Source organism: Bufo bufo, chromosome 6 (assembly GCF_905171765.1).
Source record: "Bufo bufo chromosome 6, aBufBuf1.1, whole genome shotgun sequence".
NCBI classification, from domain to species: Eukaryota; Metazoa; Chordata; class Amphibia; order Anura; family Bufonidae; genus Bufo; species Bufo bufo.
In genome coordinates, this window is record NC_053394.1 from 99,111,980 (window position 1) to 99,139,888 (window position 27,909).

General features: G+C 42.4%; 1 protein-coding gene across 2 annotated transcripts; it reads left to right on the plus strand.

Annotated features, from left to right (window-relative positions):
* Positions 1-789: 789 nt before the first annotated feature.
* Positions 790-27,909, plus strand: ZNF365 (zinc finger protein 365). Of its 2 annotated transcripts, XM_040435800.1 has the most exons (5): positions 790-900; positions 12,789-13,529; positions 17,537-17,717; positions 22,337-22,374; positions 27,588-27,909. In XM_040435800.1, exons 2-5 carry the CDS (start codon positions 12,802-12,804, stop codon positions 27,838-27,840), a joined length of 1,200 nt encoding a protein of 399 aa, XP_040291734.1. In that variant the 5' UTR covers positions 790-900; positions 12,789-12,801; the 3' UTR covers positions 27,841-27,909. The 2 variants fall into 2 exon arrangements, with proteins under 2 accessions (XP_040291734.1, XP_040291735.1); XM_040435801.1 differs by lacking the exon at positions 22,337-22,374 and having other exon boundaries at positions 27,588-27,845.

Below are 27,909 nucleotides of genomic sequence, written 5' to 3' on the forward strand. Positions count from 1 at the left end.
CACCAGAGAGACGGATCCGGAATTCCAATGCATTTGTCAGACGGATCCGGAGCCGTCTACAATTGATAACCATTTGCATACGGACTTCGGGATCCGGCAGGCGGTTCCGGCGACGGAACTGCCTGCCGGATCCTAACAGCGCAAGTGTGAAAGTAGCCTTTGGCCTCCATCAGTGACTCTCACTGATATTCTATCCAGACAATCATCTGTGAGCTACTGCCAACAGCCTGGACTCCAGACTGATACATTTTACTGACAGTGATACATTGTAGCAATATGTTTATTTCACTGCTGTTGTTGGTGGAGCTGTATTATCAGTCCCCGGTTGTAAACGAGTTTTCATTCACTGGCAGCAGAGATCTTTCCCATGGTGAGAAATTGAACCAAAAAGTATATTAGAAAAATATACAACCCTTTAACCGGTATAAAAATGATACCTATCCCATACAGACTATCAGGTAAAAATGGGCAATTATGAATTGGCCCAGGCTTGTAATGCTGCTGGGCACTAATGGGTTAACTAGAATTAAAGACGGTTAGCCGGACAAACCCAGAGCACAAACTGGAAATGCATCTAGACAGAATTGTATCCAGCGAAGATCTATCTGCGGCGTAATGGCTTGTCACAGCAGAGCCTATCCCCTAAAGCTTTCTCACAAGGTGACATAATCTTCCATAAGGAGCCAGCGAACAGGCTGGAGAATCGTCTCGCCCAATCAGATAGATCTGCTCAGTGACCAATTAGGGCACAGCTTACATGGCAACTTTAGAAACTGAATAGTATGATGTTGGATGCCCAGCATTCCCGCAGCTCTGCCATGTACCAGTGTCAGCCATGCTCTGACTTACGGCTTTGCTGAAAAAAAGAAGGCTTTTTCCACAGCATCAGCAACAAGTTAGGTAAGTGTGCTCTGCCCTGCCATGATTTACAGATTGGGGCAGGGTAAGGATGATGAGCCTTATCCTCCATTAACCCCTGCCTGCCAGCATCCCGAGCAGATGCATAACGACAGCCAGAATGAGGCTGTCTCCCTGTAGATTAACCCGTAAATGCACAGCATAGAGCAGAGGACAGCCATGACAGCTCTCTGACACAGCTGCCTGTAGATGTTCTGTACCTTATGGGGGATAATCCATGGTGTGTTACAGTCTGTGATGAATGCCATTACCTCCTGAGGCAGCTGCGGTTGCATGGTTACAAATCTCCAAGTGGGAATGATCTGCGGTGTGTCTGCTTGGTTGTCATTTTCACATATATGTGTATCTCCGCGCAGAATACGTCGGTGAAGTCTAACACCTATATACTGTTAGCAGTGTGTTCTTCGCTTATTTAGGATACCAGGCATTTATTACACTCTATACAATGCAAACATTATTTATATAGGTTTCCGATTTCATCAAATAAAGGTTATTCCTTCTAACCTGTTTCTAATTCATTCCATCAGTTTTCCATGTCATCTAAGATCTCTGCTTGCAGTTCATTAAATAAAAGCCTTCATGATTTACTTGAAAAGGATGAAGAGTTCTGTAATTTTGCAATAAAAATGATACACCATTTATTTTTTTAATTATAAATGAAAGCGCTGTTCGGGTTTTACATATTGGGGGTCATTTATCAGGACCGGTTTTGATATTCCACTGCGCTGCCGGGGGATGCGCTTACTTTAGGATGAGGCGCACGCCGTTTCGTAAATTTAGCGCATCCTGCAGTCCGAGGGCCTAGATTGAAATCTTTTCCAGCTAATGTCGGTGTACATTTCAGTTATCAATTATCAATTACGACGAGTGGAAAACTGGATAAATGTGCGAGGGCCAATGGCGCCGTCCCCACCACACCACGCTTTTCGGAAAGTGCCAAGGGTGGTGTACAAACGCCACTTGTGACTAGATTTAGGAGCAATGATGATTAAAAAGTCAAAAACCCAGGGATTGCAACTTTTTATGCCTGAAAAAGGAAGTAGAAAGATGATAAATCTCCCCTATTATTCTTTGTGGAGTGAAGAGTTATACAGTTTTCTAATATAATTTCTATAATTCCTCAGCGTTTTCAGGATCTTTGCCTATAGTCGTGTAATGGAAGGTGACTCTCTCCTGGCCATGTTATGATCACAGAGGTGCAGAGCCTCATACAGGTAGAGTAATCAGAGCTCCATCTCATAATGAGGTGAAAACCTGTGTGATCAGCACATGACCAGACCAGTAACCTTGGAAGTAAAGTATGAATAGTTCTGTTGAATGACAGCAAGCAGAGATCTTGAAAACTATGAAAAATATATACAGAAAGCATATTGGGAAAGTATGAGTATTCATTATACAAGGAGTCATAGTTATGCATTGAAACCGGAATACTCCTTTAAAGGGGTATGACCACCCTGCAATCAATCAGTGCTGGTCGTGCTTGCACACTATAAGAAAAAGCACTAACCTATGAGCAGTCCCATGGTCCCGGCCTTGCAGGGTGGTCGTAACCATGAAAACAAGCAGTGTATAATGTGATGGAAAAATGAACTCAGCCAGCAAAGGAGACAATACGGATAATAACAATACATTAGTAAGTGGCTTGTATGAACTTCCCCTGCATAATAAATGCAATTTTCTGAAGTGAGACAAACCCTTTAAGCTTTTATTATCTAATCTTAAAGGGATTGATCCATCTCATACATTTGGGGCATATTACTAGGATATGCCTTCAGTGTCAGATAGGTGTGGATCCCACATCTATCTCTAGAACAGGGCCCCCAAAGTAAAAGAGAGAGGTGGCCACTTTTGCACATGAACTTCTATGGGAGTTCCGGGAAATATCCGAGCGCGCTCGCTTGTCTCTTTTCGTCACTCCTATAGAAGCGAATGGAGGTTGGCCGCACTTGCTTAGAGGGCTCCATTCTGCGGGGACCAGCAACTATCTGATATCGGTGACTTCCTAGCGATATGCCACTAATATGTGAGGTGGGCCAACCCCTTTTATCTGGCCATACACATTAGAAAGCTAACTTTACTGATCCTCCCATACATATGCATGCTCAAATCGGGAGAGTATGCATACAGTATGTAGTGAAAGGGGGTAGAATGTGGCAGGCGCAGCACTATGAAGTGCCTTTTGCGCTGTGGCATTAGAAGAATTTTTATATCTCTGACTTTTAGTCTAACCAGACTGTCTATTACTCTGTAATTCCTCTAGCGCCGTTCCATGGAAACAGTAGGTTTAAAGAGCACACCAAATGCTTGAAATAACTTCTTTATTAACGTCAACTTTTCTTCATATATAACTCTGCCGCCTCCACAGCAGATTGTCCATGTACATAACACATGTTGAAAAGATATCACAAAATGGCGGTATGCATAAGATGGTGGTTCAACTGTTCAATCTTGTCATTCAACATAAAATGGTGGATATATTTCTCTCTTGAGTATCTGTACTCTCACTTTAAGTTATTTAAGCACTTTATGATCTCTCTGAGAGGTATATCTCAGGTCTAACTAATAGTTCACTTGCTGCATTTGGTCACAATTTGCAATATGCAGTTAGCAGTAACTATTTTCAGATTGGTTGAGTATGATCTAGTATGGTTGTATGCAATTTGGAATTTGAATGGTTGCAATTGTTTTTATGGTATTTGTAGTTTGCAATTGGTGGAACTGTAAGTAAACACACATATAACTGGTTTAGTAAACAGTTCTAATCACTATAATTTACAGTAGGAACATTAAATAACTGTTTTAAATACCTATTTTGGCCTCTCTGCTTTCATAAAACACAGCTCTTAGTGGAGTGAATGTCTGTTCAGCTTCTCTCCTCTGGTGTAATGATTCTAGCAGCTCCTGCTAGGGAAAATTCCCGCACAGGCTGTGTGTGAGGCTGGCTGTGATTGGTCAAAACTCTTGCTTTGTGTAACGCTGGCTGTGATTGGTCAAGACTCCTGTCCAGCAACAACAGTTTAACTCTATGCTTTCTGTTGTTTCTGCTGTGTCATTGCGCTTAACTCACATTATATAATGAATCTTGAAGGTATATTATCTTTTCTGCTTCTATGAACACAATATATATAACAGTTATATGACATCCAAACATGGTCACTGTAAATAACTCTTCTTTTGTCTTTAAAACACAAACATAGGAACTGTATTAAGGTTATTGGCAGGTCTAGCTGTATAAACACACAAGCTATATTAGCAACCTAGGACAGGTCTTAGCTAGCCAGCTACAGAGATGGTTTACCTCCCTACTAACTACAGGACCAGCAAATGAATCCAACATGCCCCATCAAAATCTCCCCAGACGTTTGCTGTCAAGGGAGAGTCAGGTGGCCACCATACACATTACATGGTTGACTGAACCCACTGAAATCATCAAGTTTGGCCAATACACATCCAATGTATATGGCAAGCTTTAATTTTTATTTATTTGGGTACACATAGTTGCCTTCAGATTTTCAGAGACAGTCCCTAATTTTGCAATAAAAATGATGCACCATTTATTTTTTCATTTATAAATGAAAGAGCTGTTTGGGTTTTACATATTGGGGGTCATTTATCAGGACCGGTTTTGATATCCCACTGCACAGCTGGAGGATGTATTTAATATACAGTCCTGATCAAAAGTTTAAGACCACTTGAAAAATGGCAAAAAAAATCATATTTAGCATGGTTGGATCCTTACAAGGTTCCAAGTAGAGCTTCAACATGCAACAAGAAGAAATGGGAGTGAGACAAAACATTTTTTGAGCATTCAATTTAATGAAAACAATGAATAAACTGAAACAGGCTGTTTTTCAGCTGATCAAAAGTTTAGGACCACATGCCTTTAAAAGGTCAAATCTGTGCAAAGATGTGGATTCATTGTCATTTTCTGTCAGGTAGTCACACGTTGTGATGGCAAAGGCAAAAAAACTCTCCCTTTTTGAAAGTGGTCGGGTTGTTGAACTGCGAAAGCAGGGTCTCTCACAGCGCGCCATCGCTGCTGAGGTGGGAGCAGTAAGACAGTCATTTGGATTTTCATAAATGATCCTGAGGGTTATGGAGCAAAAAAGTCAAGTGGAAGACCCAAAAAAATTTCATCAGCCGGAGGATCCAATTGGCTGTCCGTCAAGACACTGGACAATGTTCGTCCCAAATTAAGGCCCTTACTGGTGCTGACTGCAGCCCCATAACCATCAGATAGCATCTGAGACTGAAGGGCTTCAAAAACAAAAAACTTCTTCAAAGACCTCATCTCCTTGAACGCCACAGAACTGCTCGTTTGGACTTTGCAAGAGAGCACCAAACATGGGACATTCAAAGGTGTAAGGCCTCTTTCACACTTGCGTTGTTGGGATCCGGCATGCACTTCCGTTGCCGGAGGTGCCTGCCGGATCCGGAAAAACGCAAGTGTACTGAAAGCATTTGAAGACGGAACCGTCTTCCAAATGCTTTCAGTGTTACTATGGCACCCAGGACGCTATTAAAGTCCTGGTTGCCATAGTAGGAGCGGGGGAGCGGTATACTTACAGTCCGTGCGGCTCCCGGGGCGCTCCAGAATGACGTCAGAGCGCCCCATGCGCATGGATGACGTGATCCATGCGATCACGTGATCCATGCGCTTGGGGCGCCCTGACGTCACTCTGGAGCACCCGGGGAGCCGCACGGACGGTAAGTATGCTGCTCCCCCGCTCCCCGCTACACTTTACCATGGCTGTCAGGACTTTAGCGTCCCGGCAGCCATGGTAACCACTCTGAAAAAGCTAAATGTCGGCTCCGGCAATGCGCCGAAACGACGTTTAGCTTAAGGCCGGATCCGGATCAATGCCTTCCAATGGGCATTAATTCCGGATCCGGCCTTGCGGCAAGTGTTCCGGATTTTTGGCCGGAGCAAAAAGCGCAGCATGCTGCAGTATTTTCTCCGGCCAACAAACGTTCCGTACCGGAACTGAAGACATCCTGATGCATCCTGAACGGATTACTCTCCATTCAGAATGCATTAGGATAATCCTGATCAGGATTCTTCCGGCATAGAGCCCCGACGACGGAACTCTATGCCGGAAGACAATAACGCAGGTGTGAAAGAGCCCTTAGAAAGTTTTATTCTCTGATGAGAAAAAATGTAACCTTGATGGTCCTGATGGTTTCCAACGTTACTGGCATGACAAGCAGATCCCACCTGAGATGTTTTCTACGCGCCACAGTGGAGGGGGCGCCATAATGGCCTGGGGTGCTTTTTTCTTTTAGTGGAACAATGGAGCTTCAGGAAGTGCAGGGGCGTCAAACGGCCGCTGGCTATGTCCAGATGTTGCAGAGAGCATTCCTCATGACTGAGGGCCCTCGTCTGTGTGGTAACAACTGGGTTTTTCAACAGGACAACGCTACAGTACAGAATGCCCGCAGGACAAGGGACTTCTTCCAGGAGAATAACATCACTCTTTTGGCCCATCCTGCGTGTTCTCCTGATCTAAATCCAATTGAGAACCTTTGGGGATGGATGGCAAGGGAAGTTTACAAAAATGGACAACAGTTCCAGACAGTAGATGGCCTTCGTGCGGCCGTCTTCACCACTTGGAGAAATGTTCCCACTCACCTCATGGAAACGCTTGCATCAAGCATGCCGAAACAAATTTTTGAAGTGATGAACAATAACGGCAGAGCTACTCATTACTGAGTTCATGTTTTGAAGTTGGATTTCTGTTTTGGCGGGGTTTCGTTTTTTTTTAGGTGTGGTGCTAAACTTTTGATCAGCTGAAAAACAGCCTGTTTCAGTTTATTTGCTGTTTTCAATAAATTGAATGCTCAAAAAATGTTTTGTCTCACTCCCATTTCTTCTTGTTGAAGCTCTACTTGGAACCTTGTTAAGATCCAGCCGTGCTAAATATGATTTTTTGCCATTTTTCAAGTGGTCTTAAACTTTTGATCAGGACTGTATGATGAGGTGCACGCCGTGTCATAAATTAAGTGCATCCTGCAGTCCGAGGGCCTAGATTGAAATCTATGCCAGCTCATGGCTATGTACATTTCAGTTATTAATTACGACTAAGTAAGGTGGCGTAGAAACACCACTTATGTCAAGATTTAGGAGCAATGGTGATTAAAAAGTCACAAACCCAGGGATTGCAACTTTTTTATGCCTGCAAAAGGAAGTAGAAAGATGATAAATCTATTATTCCTTGTGGAGTGAAGAGTTATACAGTTTTCCAGCATACTTGCTATAATTCCTCAGTGTTTTCATGATCTTTGCCTATAGTCGTGTAATGGAAGGTGACTCTGTCTTGGCCATATATGATCACGGAGGTGCAGAACCTCATACAGGTAGAGTAATCAGAGCTCCATCTTCTAATGAGGTGAAAACCTGTCAGCACATGACCGGAGCATTAACCTTGGAAGTAAAGTATGAATAGTTCTATTGAATGACAGCAAGCAGAGATCTTAAAAACGATGAAAAATGTATACAGACAGTATTTTGGGAAAGTATAAGTATATGAGTATTCATTATACAAGAAGTCCTAGTTCTGCATTAAAACCAGAATATTCCTTTAAACGGGTTGTGTCACTTCAGCAAATAGATTTTATTATGTAGAGGAAGCTAATACAAGCCACTTACTAATGTAGTGTGATTGTCTATATTGCCTCCTCTAATGTATACAGCAAGCTTTAATTTTTATTTATTTATTGGGGTACACATAGTTGCCATCTTATTTTCAGAGATAGTCCCGGCAAATTTGGGTTGTCCCGGGCCAAAAATGGGCGTGACTAATGATAACCCTGCTCGAAAGTGGGTGGTCCTAGCGGAGTCGGGGCAGTCTCAAGGGTGGGGTTTTGTATGCTCTGATTTTACCAACCTAAACGAAAAACTGGCCTTGCCACCCATAGCAACCAATCAGAGCCCAGCTTTGATTTCTTAACATGCTCTGGAAAAATGAGAGCTGCACTGTTATTGGTTGCTATGGCCATTTTCTCCTTTAGACATTTTCTCCTTTAGACATATGTGGTACAGTCAGAGGAAGAAAATCCATCCTGCTCACATAGGTCTCCTGTCTTATTATAGTATATGTGGAGAGCTCTCCCTTAGTAATGAGTTATGTGAGAATCATATTTCCGGGATGGATACTGATCCTCTGGAATTAAAATGTGAAGGTTTTCATTCAATTGCATTAAGATATTGAAAACCGTGAGAAATTGATGCACAACGTTTATTTAAGAAATGACATACCATAATTTATCACTATGTAATGAATGAGCTAAAAGGGGTATTCCAGTTACAGAGCGTTATTAGTAATAGATAGGTGGGGGTCCTACCACTGGGACTCCCATCGATCACGAGAATGGGGACCCCATACCCCTTGGATCCCCACTGAAATTGATGGAGCAGCTAGTTCGAAATGCGCACCGCGATCCATTCACTTCTATGGGAGTTACGACTAGTCACTCCATCCCTTTCAGTGGGGGCTTCATTTGGTACAGCTGTTCTCATGATTAGTGGAGGTCCCAGCAGTAGGACCCACACTGATCTAATAGTTGTCCCCTATCCTGTGGATAGGGAGTAACTTTCTGTAACCAGAATACCCCTTTATTTGCTGAAACAGAACACCATAGGGGAGGTGTACCAATGTTTTTATGCTTAATATAATCAATAGTTATGGCACATGCCATCTTTATACCATAATTTGAGATTTTTTTTTTGCTTCAAAAAGTGGTGAGCAAATGGGGCATAGTGGGAGTGGGTGTGGCTCCCTGCAGCACACGAGATTTACTATCATTTACACCAGAAACGTCCATCAATTATAGCTGCAATCTACACCAGCTCCTAGCCATATTCTTTTTACAATCCACTACTGTGCATCCCACAATAAATGCATAAAGGAAATTTACCCAAAATTCTATTTCTAATACCGCATATTATAATTTCTATATTTGGATATCTTTTACATAGGCAGTCCTTAATCTCGACTATATGAGCAAAGTGGCTTGGCCCCTCTACATTCACAGCTGATTACTCTCTATCCTTATTGAAAACTGTTGCTGCCTGTGATAAATAGAAATCTATGAAAGCCAGTTTCAGACGGCCATATGTGAACATCTGTATTGTAAATTCTCCATTCTGATCAATGTTAGACTAAATTAGTGTATTGTCGACTGAACCCGCAGGTTCGACCGACAGTTTAATGTGTATGGGGAGCTCCTGACTCTCCCCCTGACAGATGAAGTTGGAGGAGAAAAGGATGTCACAAAGTTAATAGTTTCCCCCATTCCTGTTGTTGTCCCAGAAGAGCCTGGCAGCAGCATTCGGCCAAGCTGAACATATGTGTCATGGATGAGATTTGCAGATAGCTGGAACTTATAAATAAACGAGCGACTGGCTTGATCCCAAACTAAGGAGCTTATAGGTGAGCCCTATAAAACCCTAAGAGCTCTCCCTGACTGCTATGCACATACAAGGGTCTCGATGGTAGACGATTGCATGCCCACGTACCTAAGTCTGTGTGACACCTGAAAACCCTATAATAGTGAGGGGACACGACCACAGTCTCCCTGCACTTAATATGGAGGGAGTCAGGGTCACCTAGAATCAAGCCAGAAAGCAAACACAATAAAGTAAACGACTTATCTGAGCAAACAGCAGACACAGCCTCCAGCAGTGAACACTTCATCCAGGAAGTAGTATAAACTGCAAAGTGAGGCAGTATGGGAGGGAATATAAAGGAAGACAATTATGTCTAAATAAGTGACACCTGGCAGAAGGAAAGGAGATGAGAAAGTGAAACCAAAACAAAGAACATCATACAAGAGGTAGAGAAGAACGTCTGCCAGATCTTCTCACAGAACTGGCGGTGACAATATGAGGGAGTCCGGAGAGCTAGCTATTCGACTGATAGCTATTGAATGTGTATGGCCGCCTTTAAGGGCCCTTTACACTGCCAATGTTCAGGCAGATTATCGCTAACAGGCATTTGGATGCTAAAAGATGCTGTCGATTACCAGATGAATGAGCGAAATACCCATTCATCGGGTAATAGGATCGTTCAGTCACCTAAATCATTGTTTGCCAGCAGCTGATTGTGGTGTCGAAACAGCCTCTGCTGCCAGCAAACAATGATTCTGTATGGAGATGAGCGATGGCATTAACAATCACTCCTCCCCATACTGGGGAGGGGATCACTGCATGTAAATGCAGCTTTCTCCTCCACTGATAAGCAGGAGATTGTCAGGAAGGAAAGCTTCTTTCCAGACAATCGCTTGCTACATCGGACCATGTAAAGGGGCCTTTTGACTTTAAGCTCATACAGTAGGGGCAGGACACTCTGTCCTTTTGTCTCATTTTTTGTTCATTTGTGTTGATTAGTTACTGTATATTGCTCGGCTGAACTTGTCTGCGTATTCCATGGGGAGAGGGGAGAAAGGCGCTACTAGACACTTCTGGCTTATCTTCTGGCAGAACAAAACGATCAGGTGCAATAATTCACTTCGCCCAATCCTTCTTTCCCTCAAAATCATCTGTTGCGGGAGAGTCGGGAGCTCCCCACACTAGACTCTTGGCCAAACCCTCCGTTCTCAGCAGATTCGACCAACAATAGACTAATGTGTATGGCTGCCTTAGGGTCCATTCACACGTCCGTAGAATGGGTCCGGATCCGTTCCGCAATGTTGCGGAACGAATCCGGACCCATTCATTCTCTCTGGGGCTGGAAGAGATGCAGACAGCACACGGTGTGCTGTCTGCATCTGCATTTCCGGAGCGCGGCCCCGATCTTCCGGTCCGCGGCTCCTGAAAAAAATAGAACATGTTCTATACTTGTCCGCAATGGCAGACAAGAATAGGCAGTTCTATGGGGGTGCCAGCCGGGTGTATTGCGGATCCGCAATACACCACGGACGTGTGAATGGACCCTTAAAGGGGTTTCCCGAGTTCAAAGCTGAACCCGGACATAACCTCTCATTCACTCATTCAGCATGTCTGAGTGGAGCATCCAAGCATTTCTTGCTCCAATGCTTCCCCTTGCCCTGCATCATGCAGGGTAAGGTCTGTTTTCCTTGGTGATGTACCAGGCTTCTCATGGGTATGTTAGGCGAAGACTTCCGCCTACCATTGATCCCAGTGATGTCACCGCCACAAATGGGTGGTCTGCAGTGCTGCCCTTGGCTATTTTAGAGCCTAGGGCAGTGCTATAGACTGCCCATTTGTGCCGGTGATGTCACCAGGATCACTGCTAGGCGGAAACCTCCACCAGACAGTGAGGATGTAAACATCACAGACCTTGCCCTGCGATGCAAGAAATGCTCTGATGGTCCACTCCGGACAACCTCTTTAAAGCTTTGCAAAATATGGTGATGCTATGGAATAAAGATTATTATGGTAATCTAAGTTTTAATATTATCATGTAAGGTTGGTTTAGCCAAACTGCATCATGCTGGCGTAATCTGTCATTTTGGCCACGCATCATTATGGCTGTTTAAGGGCACGTTCACATCTGCGTTGGAGGCTCCATTAGGAGCCTCAGTTACAGAGATTGTCAAAAATCACGGAGTGAAAAGTCCTGCATGCAAAAGGACGTAAAATAATATTGGTGATGTGGAATGCAACTTAAAAGGTGAAACTAACATACGAGAGAGACTCATTACATGCAAAGCGAGATATTTCAAGCTTTTATTTGTTATAATTTGGATGATTAAGGCTTATAGCTTATGAAACCCCAAAGTCACAATTTTGAGGTACCCTTCGCTTAGGGGGTATGGATTAATTAGCTGATTAGAGTGTGAAACTTTGAGCCTAGAATATTGAACCTTTTCACAAAATTCTAATTTTAAGCTGCATTACTGCAATTCCCTTTAATTTGCATTACTGAAATAAATGGACTTTTGCAAGATATTCTAATTTTTTGAGTTTTACCTGTATGCAAATTAACCTGAGATGAGTCCTGTCCCTGAGATGAGTCCTGTATGTGAGATGAGTCAGGGACAGGACTCATTTCAGGTTAATTTGCATATGTATCAAATCGTTTTTTTTACACCATAAAAGCAGAGAGAGCTATGGGGACTTGGTATTGCGGATGTGCTAGCGGCCATCTAACAACCCATATTCTCAGCTCTATATACAAAATTCCGGTGACAGGTACCCTTTAAACCTAAAACTTTTGTCTAGAAAAGCTGCATCAGTTTTCCTACTCCACCCTCCTACTGGAGTGAGAATGCAACTTTGTTTGCGACTTTTTAGAGTGAAACTCATTAAAGGGGTAATCCCATCTTAGACAATGGGGGCAAATTGCTAGGATATGCCCCCATTGTCTGATAGGTGCGGGTCCTACCTCTGGGACCCGCACCTACAAGGAGAACGGAGTCGGGGAGAGTTGTGGCTGGAGGACCCCGGGTTTCCCGGGGTCCATCCACAACCAGGCGCAGCTCCCCGCCTCTCCTATTGAAGCGGTGTGTGGCCACCGCTCCCATTCATTTCTATGTGGCCGACATTCATTTTCAGCGGCTCCATAGAAATAAATGGAGGGCGGCTGTGCATGCGCAGTGCGCCCTTCTCAACTTTCTCTGCTCCGTTCTCCTTGTAGGTGCGGGTCCCAGAGGTGGGACCCGCACCTATCAGACAATGGGGGCATATCATAGCGATATGCCCCTATTGTCTAATATGGGATTACCTCTTTAATATAGCTAACCACAACAACAAGTGAATGGTGTAAAATTGTGGAAAAAAAAGTCGCGAAATGTTTGCACAAGTAAGCCCAAAAAGTGACGTTTTGAAGCCAGAACTCTGGAGTGAAGGTGTGATAAATCGTGGCCCATGTTCTGAACTATTTTGACATGTCTTATTTCATACTTTACAGTTTGGCTGGTGTAATGCAACAGAAAACCTCTGAAGCTGGCAGGTCCCCATGGCAGGACTCCGTAAGAAATGGTAACTTATATAAGCCTTTTCGCTGCCCACAATGCGGTGAAAACGCACGTTTCAGAAGCTTAGCCTCATTGAGGGCACATCTGGACTATATACACACCTATGATGAAAGGTATTTTTGGGGGAAATCAGGGGTATTCTGCTCACTAAAAGAGGCTGATCTGGAAAACTCAACAGATCCTGTCAATGAAAAGCAGATGGAGTCGATTGACGGTGAACTCCATCAGAAAAGCTCATCATCAACTTATTGTGACTTAAAAAATGAGAGCAGAAAAGCCAGCAGCCCCATACTGATCCTGTCAGACAAGCCTTCCCCTCTTGTTAAAAGCTCCTTACCAGACAATTCTACAAAAAATCACTATATCATTGGATATCCCATGACAAGTACTAAGTTTCAGCTTGATCCTCAAGAGAAATCGGTGCTTAATCAGCTTACAGAAAATGTTGATAAGAACATAGAAAAGAAAATTGATAATCTCAATAAGGAACTTTGCCAAAAAACTTCTGAATTGCTGGAGGTACGTGCAGCCTTTCTACAACTTTCCCAGAAGAAGCAAGAAGTGCAGCGCAGAGAAAGAGCGCTCAGCCGACAAGTAGATGTGGCGGTGGAACTGATTGCAATTCTTCGTCAGCGACTTACAGAGTCCGAGCAGGAGCTCCAAAGGAAGGAGGAGTAAGTTACTATCTGCCATGAAGAACAGTAATACCGTTATTTTCTCTTTGAAGGGCATCTGTCAGCAGATTTTTACCTATGAAACTGGCTGACCTGTTGCATGTGTGCTTGGAGGCTGAAGGCATCGGTGTTGGTCTCATTCATGTTCATATTTGCCCACATTGCTGAGAAAAATGATGTCTTAATATATGCAAATGAGCCTCTAAGAGCAACGAGGGCGTTGCCGTTACACCTAGCGGCTCTGCTCTCTCTGCAACTGCAGCTCCATCTACACTTTCATTGACAGGACCAGGCAGTGAAATCATCAGAACGCCTGGTCCTGTCAATCCAAGTGCAGAGCGCTGCTGAGAGAGCTGAGCTTGTAGCCACGCCTCTGTTGCTGCTAGAGGCTCATTTGCATATATTCAAAGTAAACCCGAAGACATAAGAATGGAGGATTATGCCTAATAACCGCTACTGACCACAAGACTGAAGTTCTCTTGTTAGGATTCCCTGCTATGAGACACATGGATGAAAGGGGGTCTTCCTTTATAATTTATGTGGCTACTATAAAATATTTGATTTGAATATATTGATTATTTATGGAAAAATGGATGAGCTTGATAGATGTGTAGGTTGTTTTAAGATACTGAAATCTGTCTAGCTGATCTAATCTTTTCCTATACATCCTTTCTCCTTCTAAGCATGTAATCCCAGATTAAACTATTCAATTCACTGGAGCTAACACGTGGCCACGTGATTGTTTAAATTACCTGACGAGACAGACTTTTTACAAATGACATAGCCCTTCCCTTCCTCCATCTCTCTTCCTTATGTACATGATTTTAAACAAAAATCCACACAGCGGTCCTGCAGATCCGTGTCCATAAAATAGTGGCACAAAGAGGTTTTTTCATGTGGATTTATACAGAATCCATGAGAAAAACAATTGTATGACACTGGAATTATGCCCTAGAGGTATTATTTCTAAGGAGGAATATGAAGCGGCATACTGCAGCAGATTTGATCCTAGTGTACAGTATTACTTGTCTCCTTCTAAGGCCTCATACACATGACCTTATTTTGAATCATGCGTTTTTGATATGCAGCTTTTGTTGATTGTACACGGACCCATTAATTTCTATGGGTCCATGAAAAAATAAAAACAGCACACAATGCCATCCATGTGCTGTACACATCTGTATGTCAGTTCCCCAAATTATGGAGCATGTCTTGTTCTTGTCCGTATTGCAGACAGGAATAAACATTTTTAGCAATGGGAGTGAGAAAAATGCAGATTATATGGAAGGTAATAAATCCAATTACAAGCTCACCCACAGCTGAATGCATGGACATGCAGAACACACAGCGAGGTAAGTAGCGTAGAAGTCCAACATTCATAAAACTTGTAGTCTTTATTTAAGCAAGATTAAAATCAATCACAGGGAAGTTACAAAAAGCATAGCATCAATCTGACTGACACAGTCGTGTTCCTGAGGCCTAACCTTGGGCATGAGCATCCATTTTTCCCACCTCATGAGTGTTTGATCGGTGGGGGTTCAACACCTGGGACCAGAGCATAGGTCATCAGTATAAAAGTCTCGGGAAAACCCCTTTAATGACACGTCATTATGCTTAAGGGAATGTATGAAGCGAGCTCACATGTTGGATGTTCGATCAGTTACCATGACAGCCTGGGGACTCTTGAATGTTCCTAGGCCTGTCATGGTTAACTGTCTGTAAAGCCGTGCGTGAGACACAGCTCAGCAGGCAGTGCCTCAGGATCCCATAGACTGCAATAATATTCTAATGCGATCTATGGGACAAGCAATCAAGAAAGTGTATGTTCAAGTCCCCTAGGAGGACTAAAAGCTATTGTGTGAAAAGTAAAAAAAAATATAAAAAACATAAAAATATAAAAAATTCTAATCAACCCCTCCTTTCACACTTTTACATATAAAAATAAACAATGAAAAAACATAATAGGTATCGCTGCATCCCAAAACTATTAAAATATAAAAATATTTTTCCTGCTTGTTGAACGCTGTAATGAAAAAATAAAAAATCTATGATTCGCCATAATAGGTATTATCGCATCCTAAACATCTGTCCCTAACTTCTAGCTGCCTGTCCTGACCTCATCCTGTTACCTGTATTGCTCCATTGCCGCCTGACCAGACCTGTTTCTCAGATACGTTAGTATGCTGCCTGCCCTGATTTAGATCCATCTCTTGACTATGCATATTGCCTAATTCTTTGGTGCTTCACACCAGTGTCTCTGGCCCCCGTCGGTCAGCCACCAACCACACTGGGACTATGTCAGGAGGTAGTGGCCTGATAGCTCCCCCAGGGAAGTTCAGATCCCTGTAAAGAGGTTAAAGAGTGAATACTGATGGACTGCCAGGATGATGCCCTTAGAGTTAGCCCAAAGCCAAACTGGTTGGTTGGTACAGTGGGTCCACACCTATTTTCCGTAACACATTGAATTATCGAACTTGACCTCTTCCTAGATTATAGCATATAGCCCGGAGCTGCATTCACAATTCTGGTATATTCATTGCTTGTTCAGCATTCTAATAGAGCCTTAAACTGGCCATACACATTAGACTTATGTGGGTTGAATTAGCTGATTTTGGCGAGACCGGCCGACCATCTAATAGATATGGGTGCCTCCTGCAGATGAAGTTCAACACGCCTATTTCATTGTAGTAGCTCAGCTAAGCTGTTAGGGTGCCTTCACACGTGGCAGATTTTGTTGCAGAAATTTTCTGTGGCTGAACATCAGTTCCATGCATTTGAATGGGGTTGAATGGATTTCTGCAAGCCCCATTCAGGTAAATGCAACTGATGTTCAGTCCTAGAAAATTTATGTTACAAAATCTGCCATGTGTGAAGGCACCCTTAGGCCCCTTTCACACGGGCGAGATTTCCATGTGGGTGTAATGCGTGAGGTGAACGCATTGCACCCGCACTGAATCCGGACCCATTCACTTCAATGGGGCTGTGCAGATGAGCAGTAATTTTCACGCATCACTTGAGCGTTGCGTGAAAATCGCAGCAAGCTCTACTTTGTGCGTTTTTCACGCAACGCAGGCCCCATAGAAGTGAATGGGGCTGCGTGAAAATCGCAAGCATCCGCAAGCAAGTGCGGACGCGGTGTGATTTTCACGCATGGTTGCTAGGAGATGATAGGAATGAAAGCAACCCGGGACCCCATTAAAGGGTATTCACTGTATTATTTTCCCTTATAACATGGTTATAAGGAAAAATAATAGCATTCTTTATACAGAATGCTTAGTAAAATGTGGATTGAGGGGTTAAAAAAAAATAATATTAACTCACCTCATCCAATTGATTACGCAGCCAGCATCGTCTTCTTGCTTCTTCTTTCGTCATCAAAGGTCCTTTTGCAGGTCCTGAAAGAAGAAGCAAGAAGACGATGCCGGCTGCACGATCAATTGAATGTTGAGGTGAGTTATTTATTTTTTATTTTTTAACCCCTCAATCCACATTTTAGTAAGCATTCTGTATTAAGAATGCTATTACCGTATTTTCCTTTATAACCATGTTCTAAGGGAAAATAATAAAATGAATAGAACACCGAACCCAAACCCGAACTTCAATGAAGAAGTCCGGGTTCTGGTCTGGGTACCACATTCAGTGTTTTCTCATGCGCGTGCAAAACGCATTGCACTCGCGTGGAAAAAACTGAACATCGGAACGCAATCGCAGTCAAAACTGACTGCAATTGCGTGCCTATTTGCGCGGGTTTCCCGCAATGCACATGCGACGCATCCGAAGCAAATCCGGGATGCCCGTGTGAACTCAGCCTTAGGGTTGTGTCTAATCTCATGCTGTTGACTGGCTCCAGTAGCAATATGCAAATTGGGAATGCACCACATGATGCGAGTGATTTGCAGTTCTCCATGTGTATACATTTTCAAGAAAAGCTGTCAAACACCGTGTGGGTGGGGGCCCCGAAGGGCCTGTTAAATAATCAATGTTTTAAATATCTTTTTTCCTTACAGGGAAGTGGTTTCTATTAATCACTTTCTGGAAGCTGCTGCTGAAAAGGAGTTCCGAGGGAAAAGGAGGCTTCAACAATTCATTGAGAACCTGCTTCAGAGAGTAGAACTTGCAGAAAAACAATTGGAATTGTATCAAAACCGACAGATTAAAAATAGTCAACATGGTCCGGAGGATGCCATGGTAAGATATTACCAGTTATGTTTTCAGGGTTAATGCACTGTATGTTATAAACTAGACATGTACCCACTGGGGTAAATTTATCATTACCAGCACACCATTCCTGATAACAAAGTTAGGGCTCATGTACACTAGAGTGTGTGCCCCATGCCTGTATTGTGGACTACAAACAGCGGGTCCACAATATACGGGCACTAGCCCTGTGCACTCCGTATCCCGGATGTGGACCCATTGACTTGAATGGATTTGCAATCCTCAAGATATGGAGCGGTCCGTGCCTCCGCACCGCCCAAAAAATACATGTCCTATTTTATTGCGGTGCGGACTGTCTCTTGCGGATCGCCGACCCTTTCAAGTCGACCTGCTATTTGCGGTCTGCAGCATGGGCAAAGGGCACACACACGCTCGGGCGCATGAGCCCTTATCAACAAGACCCTGGGGAAAGACAAGTCAGGTTGGAAAAGATAAGAGAATAAGTTGCACAGAGCGAGGCCCACAGCTGCTCACCGAAATGTTGGGATGGACATGGATTTCAGTGGGTACCATATAACTCACTTGATGGGATAATGAGCAATTACACGGAGGCGTCACCCATAATGCTAACTGATCTCAGGCTTTTCCAACAGTGAGATATCACGTGCTATACATATAAATTATTTCAGCTCTAGAAGTAGATTTAAGATATTAAAACATAATGGTCCAGATTTACTTAGGGTAGTTTCACACTTGCGTTTCTTGGATTCCGGCAGGCAGTTCCGTCGCCAGAACTGCCTGTCAGATCCGGCAATCTGTATGCAAACGGATACCATTTGTAGACGGATCCGGATGCGGATCCGTCTCACAAATGCATTGCAATACCAGATCCGTCTCTCTGGTTGTCATACGGAAAAACGGATCCAGTATTCATCCAGTATTCATCCACAAAACCGGATCAGTTTTTCCAGAACATTTGGGTAAGTGTTCTGGAATTTTGGGCGGAGAAAATACAGCAGCATGCTGTGGTATTTTCTCCGTCCAAAAACTGTACAGTGACTGAACTGAAGACATCCTGATGCATCCTGAACAGATTGCTCTCTATTCAGAATGCATTAGGATAAAACTGATCGGTTTTCTTCCGGTATTGAGCCCCTAGGACGTAACTCAATGCTGGAAAAGTTTAACGCAAGTGTGAAAGTACCCTGATATGTCTGTGACTAAAATCTATTAATAAAACTTTGTGGTCTGCTTGCTGCTGGAAGTCGGGTTCCCACCCGTCTTAAAGTAACGATAAATACTCCAGCGTTTATGATGCAAAAGAATAGGTATTTATTGGATAGTGCGGCTGTATGATACATGTGACGTTTTGGCCACACTCTGGCCTTCATCAAACTGGTGCCGCTTGGTAGATGGATGTCCTGGGAAATAGGCGTGCAGGAAAGAGTGCAACAGCACTGAGTGAAAAGGCGTCTAAAATCTGTCATAAAAGTGTTTCAAATTGGCACAATTTTGGTGCAGCTAGGGTTTATACTCTTCTGCCAACTTATGCGACTATGGGGCGAGGCTTAGAAGAAAGGGGCTGGAACTCTGGAGAAAAATTCTGTCTCAAAGAAAGCCAACCAATATCTGGTAGAGAATTAAACAAAAGTGTCTATCCCTGCACCACATTTATCATCCATCCTGAGCAACTGTGAGAAATCTGATGCAGGTCTAGACAGCCTGGCTAAGCTTACGCCATTTACAGGCTTAGTAAATCTGGGCCAATGCCTTTAGAATCCAGCAGTTTTTTTTACACTATTTCAGGTTAAATCAATTCGCTACCACGAAGCATGATTAAATTCGGCTTTGCGGCGAATCAAATGTATCCTGAAATTCAGATCGAAGTCCAAGATGCTCAATTCTCCTTTATTCCAATAACTGCCCTCAGGTAGTCAGGAGGCTGCACCATACATATTAGGCTGCGTTCACATTGCAATTTTGTCCCACGTTTAACTACAAACATGATCTATACATTAAAAGGATGCTTCAGACGGATGCCATATTATGCCATCCGTTACCATAGGGGTTCACTGTGTAAAAAAGGATCTGTTCTAAATTTCTAAAGTTCTACATTTCTTAATGGAACTTTGCAGGATGGAAAAGCACAACATACGACTCCTTTTCAGCCTTATGTCCTGACTTACTGTATGTTAAATATGTGAAAAAAACCTGATGTGAACACAACCTTAGATAGTCATCCGGTTCCAGCAAATTTAGTGGGTTTGCCTGTTGTCTATCTAATGTGTATGCCCAGCTTTAGACTCAAGCTTATTGTCCATCACTATTAATATTATATATAAATCACGAAATATGTAATTGATTTCGAATAATTTTTTAAAATCACCTGTGTCTAGATACTGCTCTTAGATAATTTTTTGGGTGCCCCTTGGTGTTCCTTCGATTCCATCTCAGAATGTCCATTAAATGTGTCCAGTGATGGTGGTCACAAGCTTAGCAGCTGAGTCGCAACTCCTGGATCCACCTGGAGTGATTCCTGCCATTGTGTAAGCCATCTAATGAGAATAAGCACACAAGAAGCAGCTCCTCCTCATCAGTTCTGAACACATTAGGTAGCTGATCTTAAAAGGAATCAAAAGAACATCAGGTCGGACAATATTTTTTGGGGGGATGCAATATTTTGCGTGATCTAACAGGGAAATGTAATATTTCATCATGGGGTTGTCTCACATCATCAAGTGGCATGTAGAGACATTTAATACAAGCCACTTGCTAATGTATTGTGATTGTCCATATTGCTTCCTTTGCTGGCTGGATTCATTTTATCATTGCAATATTCACTTCTTGTTTCCATGACCACCCTGCAATCCATCAGTGGTGATCGTGCTTGCATACTATAGGAAAAAGCGCCAGCCTTTGTGTACACCCACAGTTCCCATAGTGTGCAAGTATGACCACCACTGATGGATTGCAGGGTGGTCGTAACCATGAAAATGAGCAGTGTGTAATGTGATGATAAAATTAGTCAAGCCAGCAAAATAAGCCATATGGATAACAATACATTAGTAAGTGTCTTGTATTAACTTTCTCTATATGATAAAGGCCATTTACTGAAGTGAGACAACCCCTTTAAAGCGTTATGAAGTCTTTAAAGGGAGTCCGTCACCTCCAAAATATAACCATATTTTTCTTATGAAAATCTAGTCCTCTATTTTCCCTAAAAAATTGATCATTAATATTATTTTACTATTATTAATATTATTTATATGAAAATAACGTTTTTGGTGCACCATGGGCAGGGCTGCTCCGTTTGGTGCACCATTGCTCTGCCATAATGGCACCCAGCTCATCCCCTTCTTGTTTGATTGACAGTCTCTGAGATTTCAGAGCCTGTAGCGATGACACAGGGGAAGTGTCACGGCCTATGGTCGTGACTCTTTGTGTCGCATGCAGTTGCCAGCGGTCTGCTTGTTGTCTACCGCAGGTGAGGACAGTTTGTATGTTTGTCTCACGTGTGGTTGCCGCTGGCAACATAATGAGGTTTGGCAGTGTAGCAGCCTGAGCTGGTTGCTAGGCGGCTCGCTGTCAAGGCATGCGGTTGCATCTGGCAACATATGTATGTGTTCACTTTCTATGTTTGGTGTGCACGGGATTTATGTTATGTGTGCATTTCCCGTTTAAGTGACACTTACCTTGTCTGGTGTTGGAAGGGTTAACTCCTTTCCTAGTTTGTGTGTGTGGGTGTGGCTACTTGGGCTATTTAGCCTCTGCTGCATCCCTGTAGATGAGGGGTACTCCAGCCATGCCTTATGCTGGAGTCATCCTCCTGGTCTTATACCATCTGTCCAGTGAGGGCCACCCTTGTGGTCATAAAACATGTATTGATGTTAAGCTTATGTTTGTGTGGTGTTTTACCTTATTGCAGCTATGGATCTGGTTCCTGTGTGTTTAATGTGTGTGTGCTGTCTCCCTTTGTGTTTGGTGTGGACATCAGCATTTGAGCACGGGTTCCAGTCTGTGTGTCTGTGGCAGGTAGGTGTGGAAGTGGTTTCACTCACCTGCCATATCCATATGTTGTATAGGTTTCCCTTTCCTTGCAGCTTGGCCAGTATAGACTCCTGTTCCTCCGTGTCTAGGAGGAACAGGTCGTCTTACCCTGCTCCTAGTCCAGGGATTTCCTGAGGGCTAGTAGGGACCCGAGGTTCCTGAGTATGAACCCTCCTACCATCTGGGTTGGCTCATACGGTTAGGAGTCAGGGTCAGAGTTAGGGACGCTTTAGGAGGTGACCTGCTCCCTGATTCTGTTGTCCTGGCCTAGCTGCTTCCTTTTTCATTTAACATCGCACGGTTGAGAGTTTCCCCCACTCACAGCCGTGACAGGAAGGCAGGTGCACTATACAGAATGGCCCTTCTCATGGTGCACCTAAAGCCTTATTTGCATAAAGTTAGAAAAAGGCATTTCTCAGGATCAGAGGATTTGATTTTCGCAAGAAAAGTATGCTTAGGTTTTGGGGCACCTACCTTTATGGCTGTATGCTTACATTGAAACTGATTTTGGAGGTGACAGACTAGACTCCTTTTAATATGGATTGTTTCTATTTATATTATCATATATCATGTATGGATATAACCTTATTATTATCCATCAGGTTGTACATTTTCAAGCTAACCGGAAAAGCAAGTGCCAGTATGTATATTTACTCTGTGTTTTATAAAATCTCATTATCCTTTATTAACATCACATAATCACCACATAATCACTTGTATCACTGAACATCATCCTACTATCAATATAGTTAACCCCTTAGGCCTTAGCCATAACAAATTTCTGTTCACATATGTGGGCTTATTGATTGCAGGTTAAATTGTGTTTTTTAATGGCGCAATTTGATTAACCACAGTTTGTCCTGGAAAATGGGAAAAAAGCTCTGTGGGGTGAAATTGAGAAAAAACAAAACACAATTCTACCATGGTTTTTATATAATTTATATACTTTCTATTATGTTTTACTACTTTAAAACTATAAACCTTTAAAAAAAGATTTTTCTTTGCATGGCAATATTCTGACAGCCATAACTTTATTTTTCCATCTACAGAGCTGTGTGAGAGCAGTTGTTTTTATTAGTACCATTTTGGTGTTCCTACAACTTTTTACTTTTTATTCAAGTTCTTTTAGAGGGAGAGCAACATGTTATAAAACCAGCAACTTGGCTATTTAAATTTTTTTCCGTTCATTGCGCACAATAAATATTGTTATATTTTAATAGTTAGGATGTGGAGAAGCCTATTATGTTTAATTATTTTATTGTTTATTTATTTTTATATGTAAATTGGGAAAGGTAATTTGAACTTTTCATATTTTTGTGCTTTTTTTTAAACCTTTTTTTTTACTGTACTTTTTAATGAAGGCAACTTGAACATGTGATCTTCAGATTTTTTTTTCCCCATAGACTACAATGGAAAACGATTTAAGTCTATGGGATTTTAACTGGTTGCCTGTGCCTTGGGTACAGCTTTTCAGGCAGCTTGGCATGACAGCGCTGATAGTCTTCACAAGGTCCCAGGCTGTCATGGCAACCAATCGGAGCATCATCATGGGGCTCCAATCAGAAGGTAGAGGGAGCCCCCTACTTCTGTCTAACCCCACAGATGATGTGGTCGCTATTGACAGTGGCAGCTGAGGGGTTAAATGACCAAAGTTAGCAGTCACTGCCAGCAGGTGCCTGAGTATTATAGAGCTGGCACCTGCTATGTATGGAGCAGCTTAGCGTATGGATTTCTCCATACATCCTCTTAACCCTCATGACTTACAGGTAAGTCATGATGGGTTAAGGGGTTAAATTGTCCCTGCACTATTTTGATATGTCAAAGCGGGCCTGAGAGCTGAAACCCCACTGATTGCTAGAATAAGGAGAATGAAGCAAAATGTGTTATGTGAGCACTTCTTTCTCCTTATTCCAGTGATTGGTGAGGGTCTCTGCACTCAGTCCCCAAAACCTTTGATAAGTCAATATGATGTGAAAAGTTTTCTCAAAGTACACTGACATTTCAAGGTATAAAGTATTGTATACTATTTATATATTTTTTTGTGGTGACTATGAAAAAAATACAGCAATGAATCCATTGTTTTTTGGGTTTTGTTTTTATGGTGTACCCCACTCAGTATAAAATAACTGTATAATTACTGTATGATTGCACCAAACAATACCAAATTTATATAGATTTTTTATGTTTTTTACTTTTGTACAATAACATTTTCTGTAGAAAAAAAAAAAAGTTTTTATATTGCAGCATTCAAAGGCCAATAACATTTTTCCGGAAACAGAGCTGTGTGAGGGCTTGTTTTTTTTATTTGGATGAGTTGTAGTTTTTATTGGTGCCACTTTTTGGGGCGCATATGACTTTTTGACCACTTTTTATTGTGTATTTCAGAAGGTAGACTTAACAAAACATTTTTTATGATGTTTAGTGTACGGGATAAATAATGTAATCATTTTATTGTCTGGATCATTACGAATGCAGTGATATCAATTATGCATATATATTTTTTTAAGTATGTAAATAAAGGCATTTGTAAGGGAAGAAGTAAGTCACCAATGTAATGAAATGGCCCAGAAGTAGGGGTGGTGGGGGGGTGGAGTACGCACATGCCCTACGCATATTGACACTACTGTTGCTTTCATTACATTGGTGACATTTCTTTCATGTACCCTGTTGTGCTACCATTTGCATTTTTATCTCTATCCTCATTGATTTCATCTTAGGCTACTTTCACACTGGCGTTTCTGGGTCCGCTTGTGAGATTTGTTTCAGGGCTCTCACAAGCGGCCCAAAACGGATCAGTTTATCCCCAATGCATTCTGAATGGATAAGGATCCGTTCAGAATGCATCAGTTTGCCTCCGTTCATCCTCCATTCCTCTCTGCTTGCAGCGTTTTGATGTCCGTCTGACGAAACTGAGCCAAACGGATCCGTCCTGACTTACAATGTAAGTCAAGGGGGACGGATCAGTTTTTTCTGACACAATATGGTGCAACTGAAAACGGATCCGCCTCCCATTGACTTTCAGAGTAAGTCAAAACGGATCCGTTTGCATTATCATGAACAAAAATTTTATTTTTAATTTTTTTTGTTAATGGTAATGCAAACGGATCCGTTCTGAACGGATAGAAGCGTTTGCATTATAGGTGCGGATCCGTCTGTGCAGATACCAGAGGGATCCGCACCTAAACGCAGGTGTGAAAGTAGCCTTATGTGTGCACTTATCATGTTTGGGTTTCTTAGTGAATGTCACTCTGGATAACATGTTCTATGTTTGGTCACTATCTTTCACCTGTGGTTCTCCTTTTTTAGTTTTTAATAAAGTCATTATTCGCTGAGTGTGTGCCAGGGGAGTACACAGATCTCATGAGACTACATACTGTAGCTAAACTTAGTATAGGCCCCCATGGCCCATGCAGTTGTCCAGTATACAGGCGGATTGCTAAGCGTGTCAAAGCAGATGTCAGACAAAATAATTTAAAATATAAAATGTTAATTTAAAGAATGGTAATAAAAAAGTCACCCTCCTTCTGTGTTGGAAAAAGTGGAACAAGTGCTTCATAAATATGGCTCTCATTCTGAACACCATATTTCTCAATGTATTTATACCACACAACTAGCATAAATATATTGAAGAGTCACTGTGCTTTCAGAAAACTTTTCATATGTTATTATCAAAACTTTTGATCGATGGATGTCTGAGTGCTGAGATCCCCACCAATCTCTAGAACGAGGGTAGAGAAGTGCTCACTTAGCGTGCTCTCTGTCCTCGTGGCAGGACAGAAATCGAGAGAGACTCAATAGAAAGGGGCCCGTCTATGGGCCCGTCTCGCTCACATTTCATGCAGAGAGGAGAGAGAACGTGCTAAGCAACTGCTTCGCTCCCCTTGTTCTAGAGATCATTTGGGGTCTCACCGCTTAGACTCCATCGATCAAAATTTTTGATATGTCTCTATAACATATCAATAGTTTTCTTAAAGCACAGAATTAGGAATTATCCTGCTTCCCCTCACATAGTACATTATAAAACTGGCTGCCTGCAGCCACCACTAGGGGGAGCACAACTGCATATCCAATACCTACTTTTCACTAAACAGTAAAATGCTGTTGTAACTGATCAAGCTTGGCGTATTGGTATTGTATCGCTATTATATCTATTATTTACATGAAAAATGCCCTGGGAATTAGGTTTAGGAATATTCTAACACCATAGAGAACTTACAGTAGTGATAACATGAAGGCTGAGTTCACATGTAGGTTTCACTGGTGAGCTGACCATAAGGCTCATCACATTTGGCTGTTTCCATCATATGCCTTCAACAAACAGCCGCAATGTCACCCATACAGTCACTAAATCTGGAATGATTGAAAGGGAGCTGTAGAAAGAGGAGCAGGATGACAAGGAGCATAAACAGGAGAGGAAGCTGTCTAATGCCAGACCTGTCCCCAGTGCTATAACATTCATGGTGGCAGAGGCAGCAGCACTGAAGGTGCCCTTAGCAGAGGAGAACTTTGTCATCTGCCTGCAATGAGGTGGCACTGGCGTTTAGAGTTTCTTCCCCTTGGCTCCAGCTCACAGCTTTACGCTGTCCGTCACTGAAGTATAGGTCTGACAGAGGCCTGGAAAGGGTGCCATATTGTGTCATCCATAAAGTTCTTTGTAGAAAGAAAAGTATAATTTTTACTATATAACATTACAAGACATTGTGTACAGTGCTATTTCACACCCTTTTGCAGTATTATGACGTATATAGGACAGATGGGGGCAAAAAGGACACTTTTTTGGCCTGTGTTGTGCTAATGTAACCAAGTGGACATATTTAGCCTGTATTTCAGGAGCAGTTCTAGAGTTGAACCCTAGATGTAATCATAATGTAAATTATCTTTGCAGTGGTACCAGGCTGAGAAGAGCGTTCTTCTCTGTACAGCAATTTATTAAAGGAATCTGTCAGCTACTCCTACTATATGTAAGCAATGCCAAGGCAAGGTACATCTATCTAACATCATTTCCAACCATACCTTTGTTAGCCTAAGGCTACTTTCACATAGTTTTTGCTGGATTCGTCATGGATCAGCAAAAACGCTTCCGTCATGATAATACAACCGTCTGCATCCGTTATGAACGTATCCGGTTGTATTATCTATAAAGTAGCCATGACGGATCTGTCTCTAAAACCATTGTATGTCAATGGGGGACGGATCTGTTTTCTTTTGTGTAACAGAAAATGGATCCGTCTCCATTGACTTACATTGTGAGTCATGACGGATCCATCTTGCTCCGCATCCCAGGACGCACTCAAAAACGTTGCTTGCAGCGCTTTTGTGTGCGTCAAGGGAACGCATTGAATGGAATGCATTCTGGTGCACTCCGTTCCCTTCAGTTTAGTTTTGTCTCAATAGACAATGAATGGGGATAAAACTGAAGCGTTTTGCCCCGGAAAGGGAAAGCGCAGATCTGAAAGTAGCCTTATCTGTATCTTCGAACTCCAGAAAATAAAGAGGTGGTCTTGGCTCTTGCGAGAGGCAGGCTTAGGAACTTGGAGGTGGTCCTGGACTCTTGAAACCATTGGTGACACCCTGCTGGGCACTTTGGACCTTATTTGAATACTGTGCCTTTTCCGGAGTTTGAAAGTAGAGATAAAGCTAACAAAGGTATGGTTGAAATGATGTTAGATGGATGTAAATTGCGTTGCGTGGCTTACATACAGTAGAAGTAGCTGACAGATTCCCTTTAAATGTAGAAGTATCCTCTGGTATTAGAAGACCTGCACACTCCCCACAGTGGTCTAAGCATAAAGACTAATAGTAACGTACATTGAAACATGAATTAACAGTCCCTTCTTTTCTTTATTTTTGTAGAAGCCGAGGAAGTTTCCACCTTGTCAATCACATACACGATGTGAAGCCTCAGTCTGCACAGAAAGGCCGCACTTATATCAATCGCGTAGGCATACAGCCAATGAAATTATTGCACGAGTCAGGTGATTCTCCAAGAGATATATGGAAGCCACAGAAGAAAAATGACCCAACCTCTTCTGGCCGAAAAGTTCACAGCAAGACCAAAATAGGAAAAAAGACAGGCATGTCTAATAATGTCTATAAACAATATTAAAGGGGTTTTCCAAGATTTTTTAAAAAAATTAGCAGAGAGCACGGAGCTGTGTAAAATCAATAATAATAA

What these genes read in the sequence shown, in the direction of transcription:
- ZNF365 (XM_040435800.1), top strand. Translation starts at nt 12,802, where the DNA reads ATGCAACAGAAAACCTCTGAAGCTGGCAGGTCCCCATGGCAGGACTCC. An exon ending in ATGGTCCGGAGGATGCCATG is followed by an intron (nt 17,718 to 22,336) that starts GTAAGATATTAC and finishes ATTATCCATCAG; the next exon opens with GTTGTACATTTTCAAGCTAA. An exon ending in AACCGGAAAAGCAAGTGCCA is followed by an intron (nt 22,375 to 27,587) that starts GTATGTATATTT and finishes TTATTTTTGTAG; the next exon opens with AAGCCGAGGAAGTTTCCACC.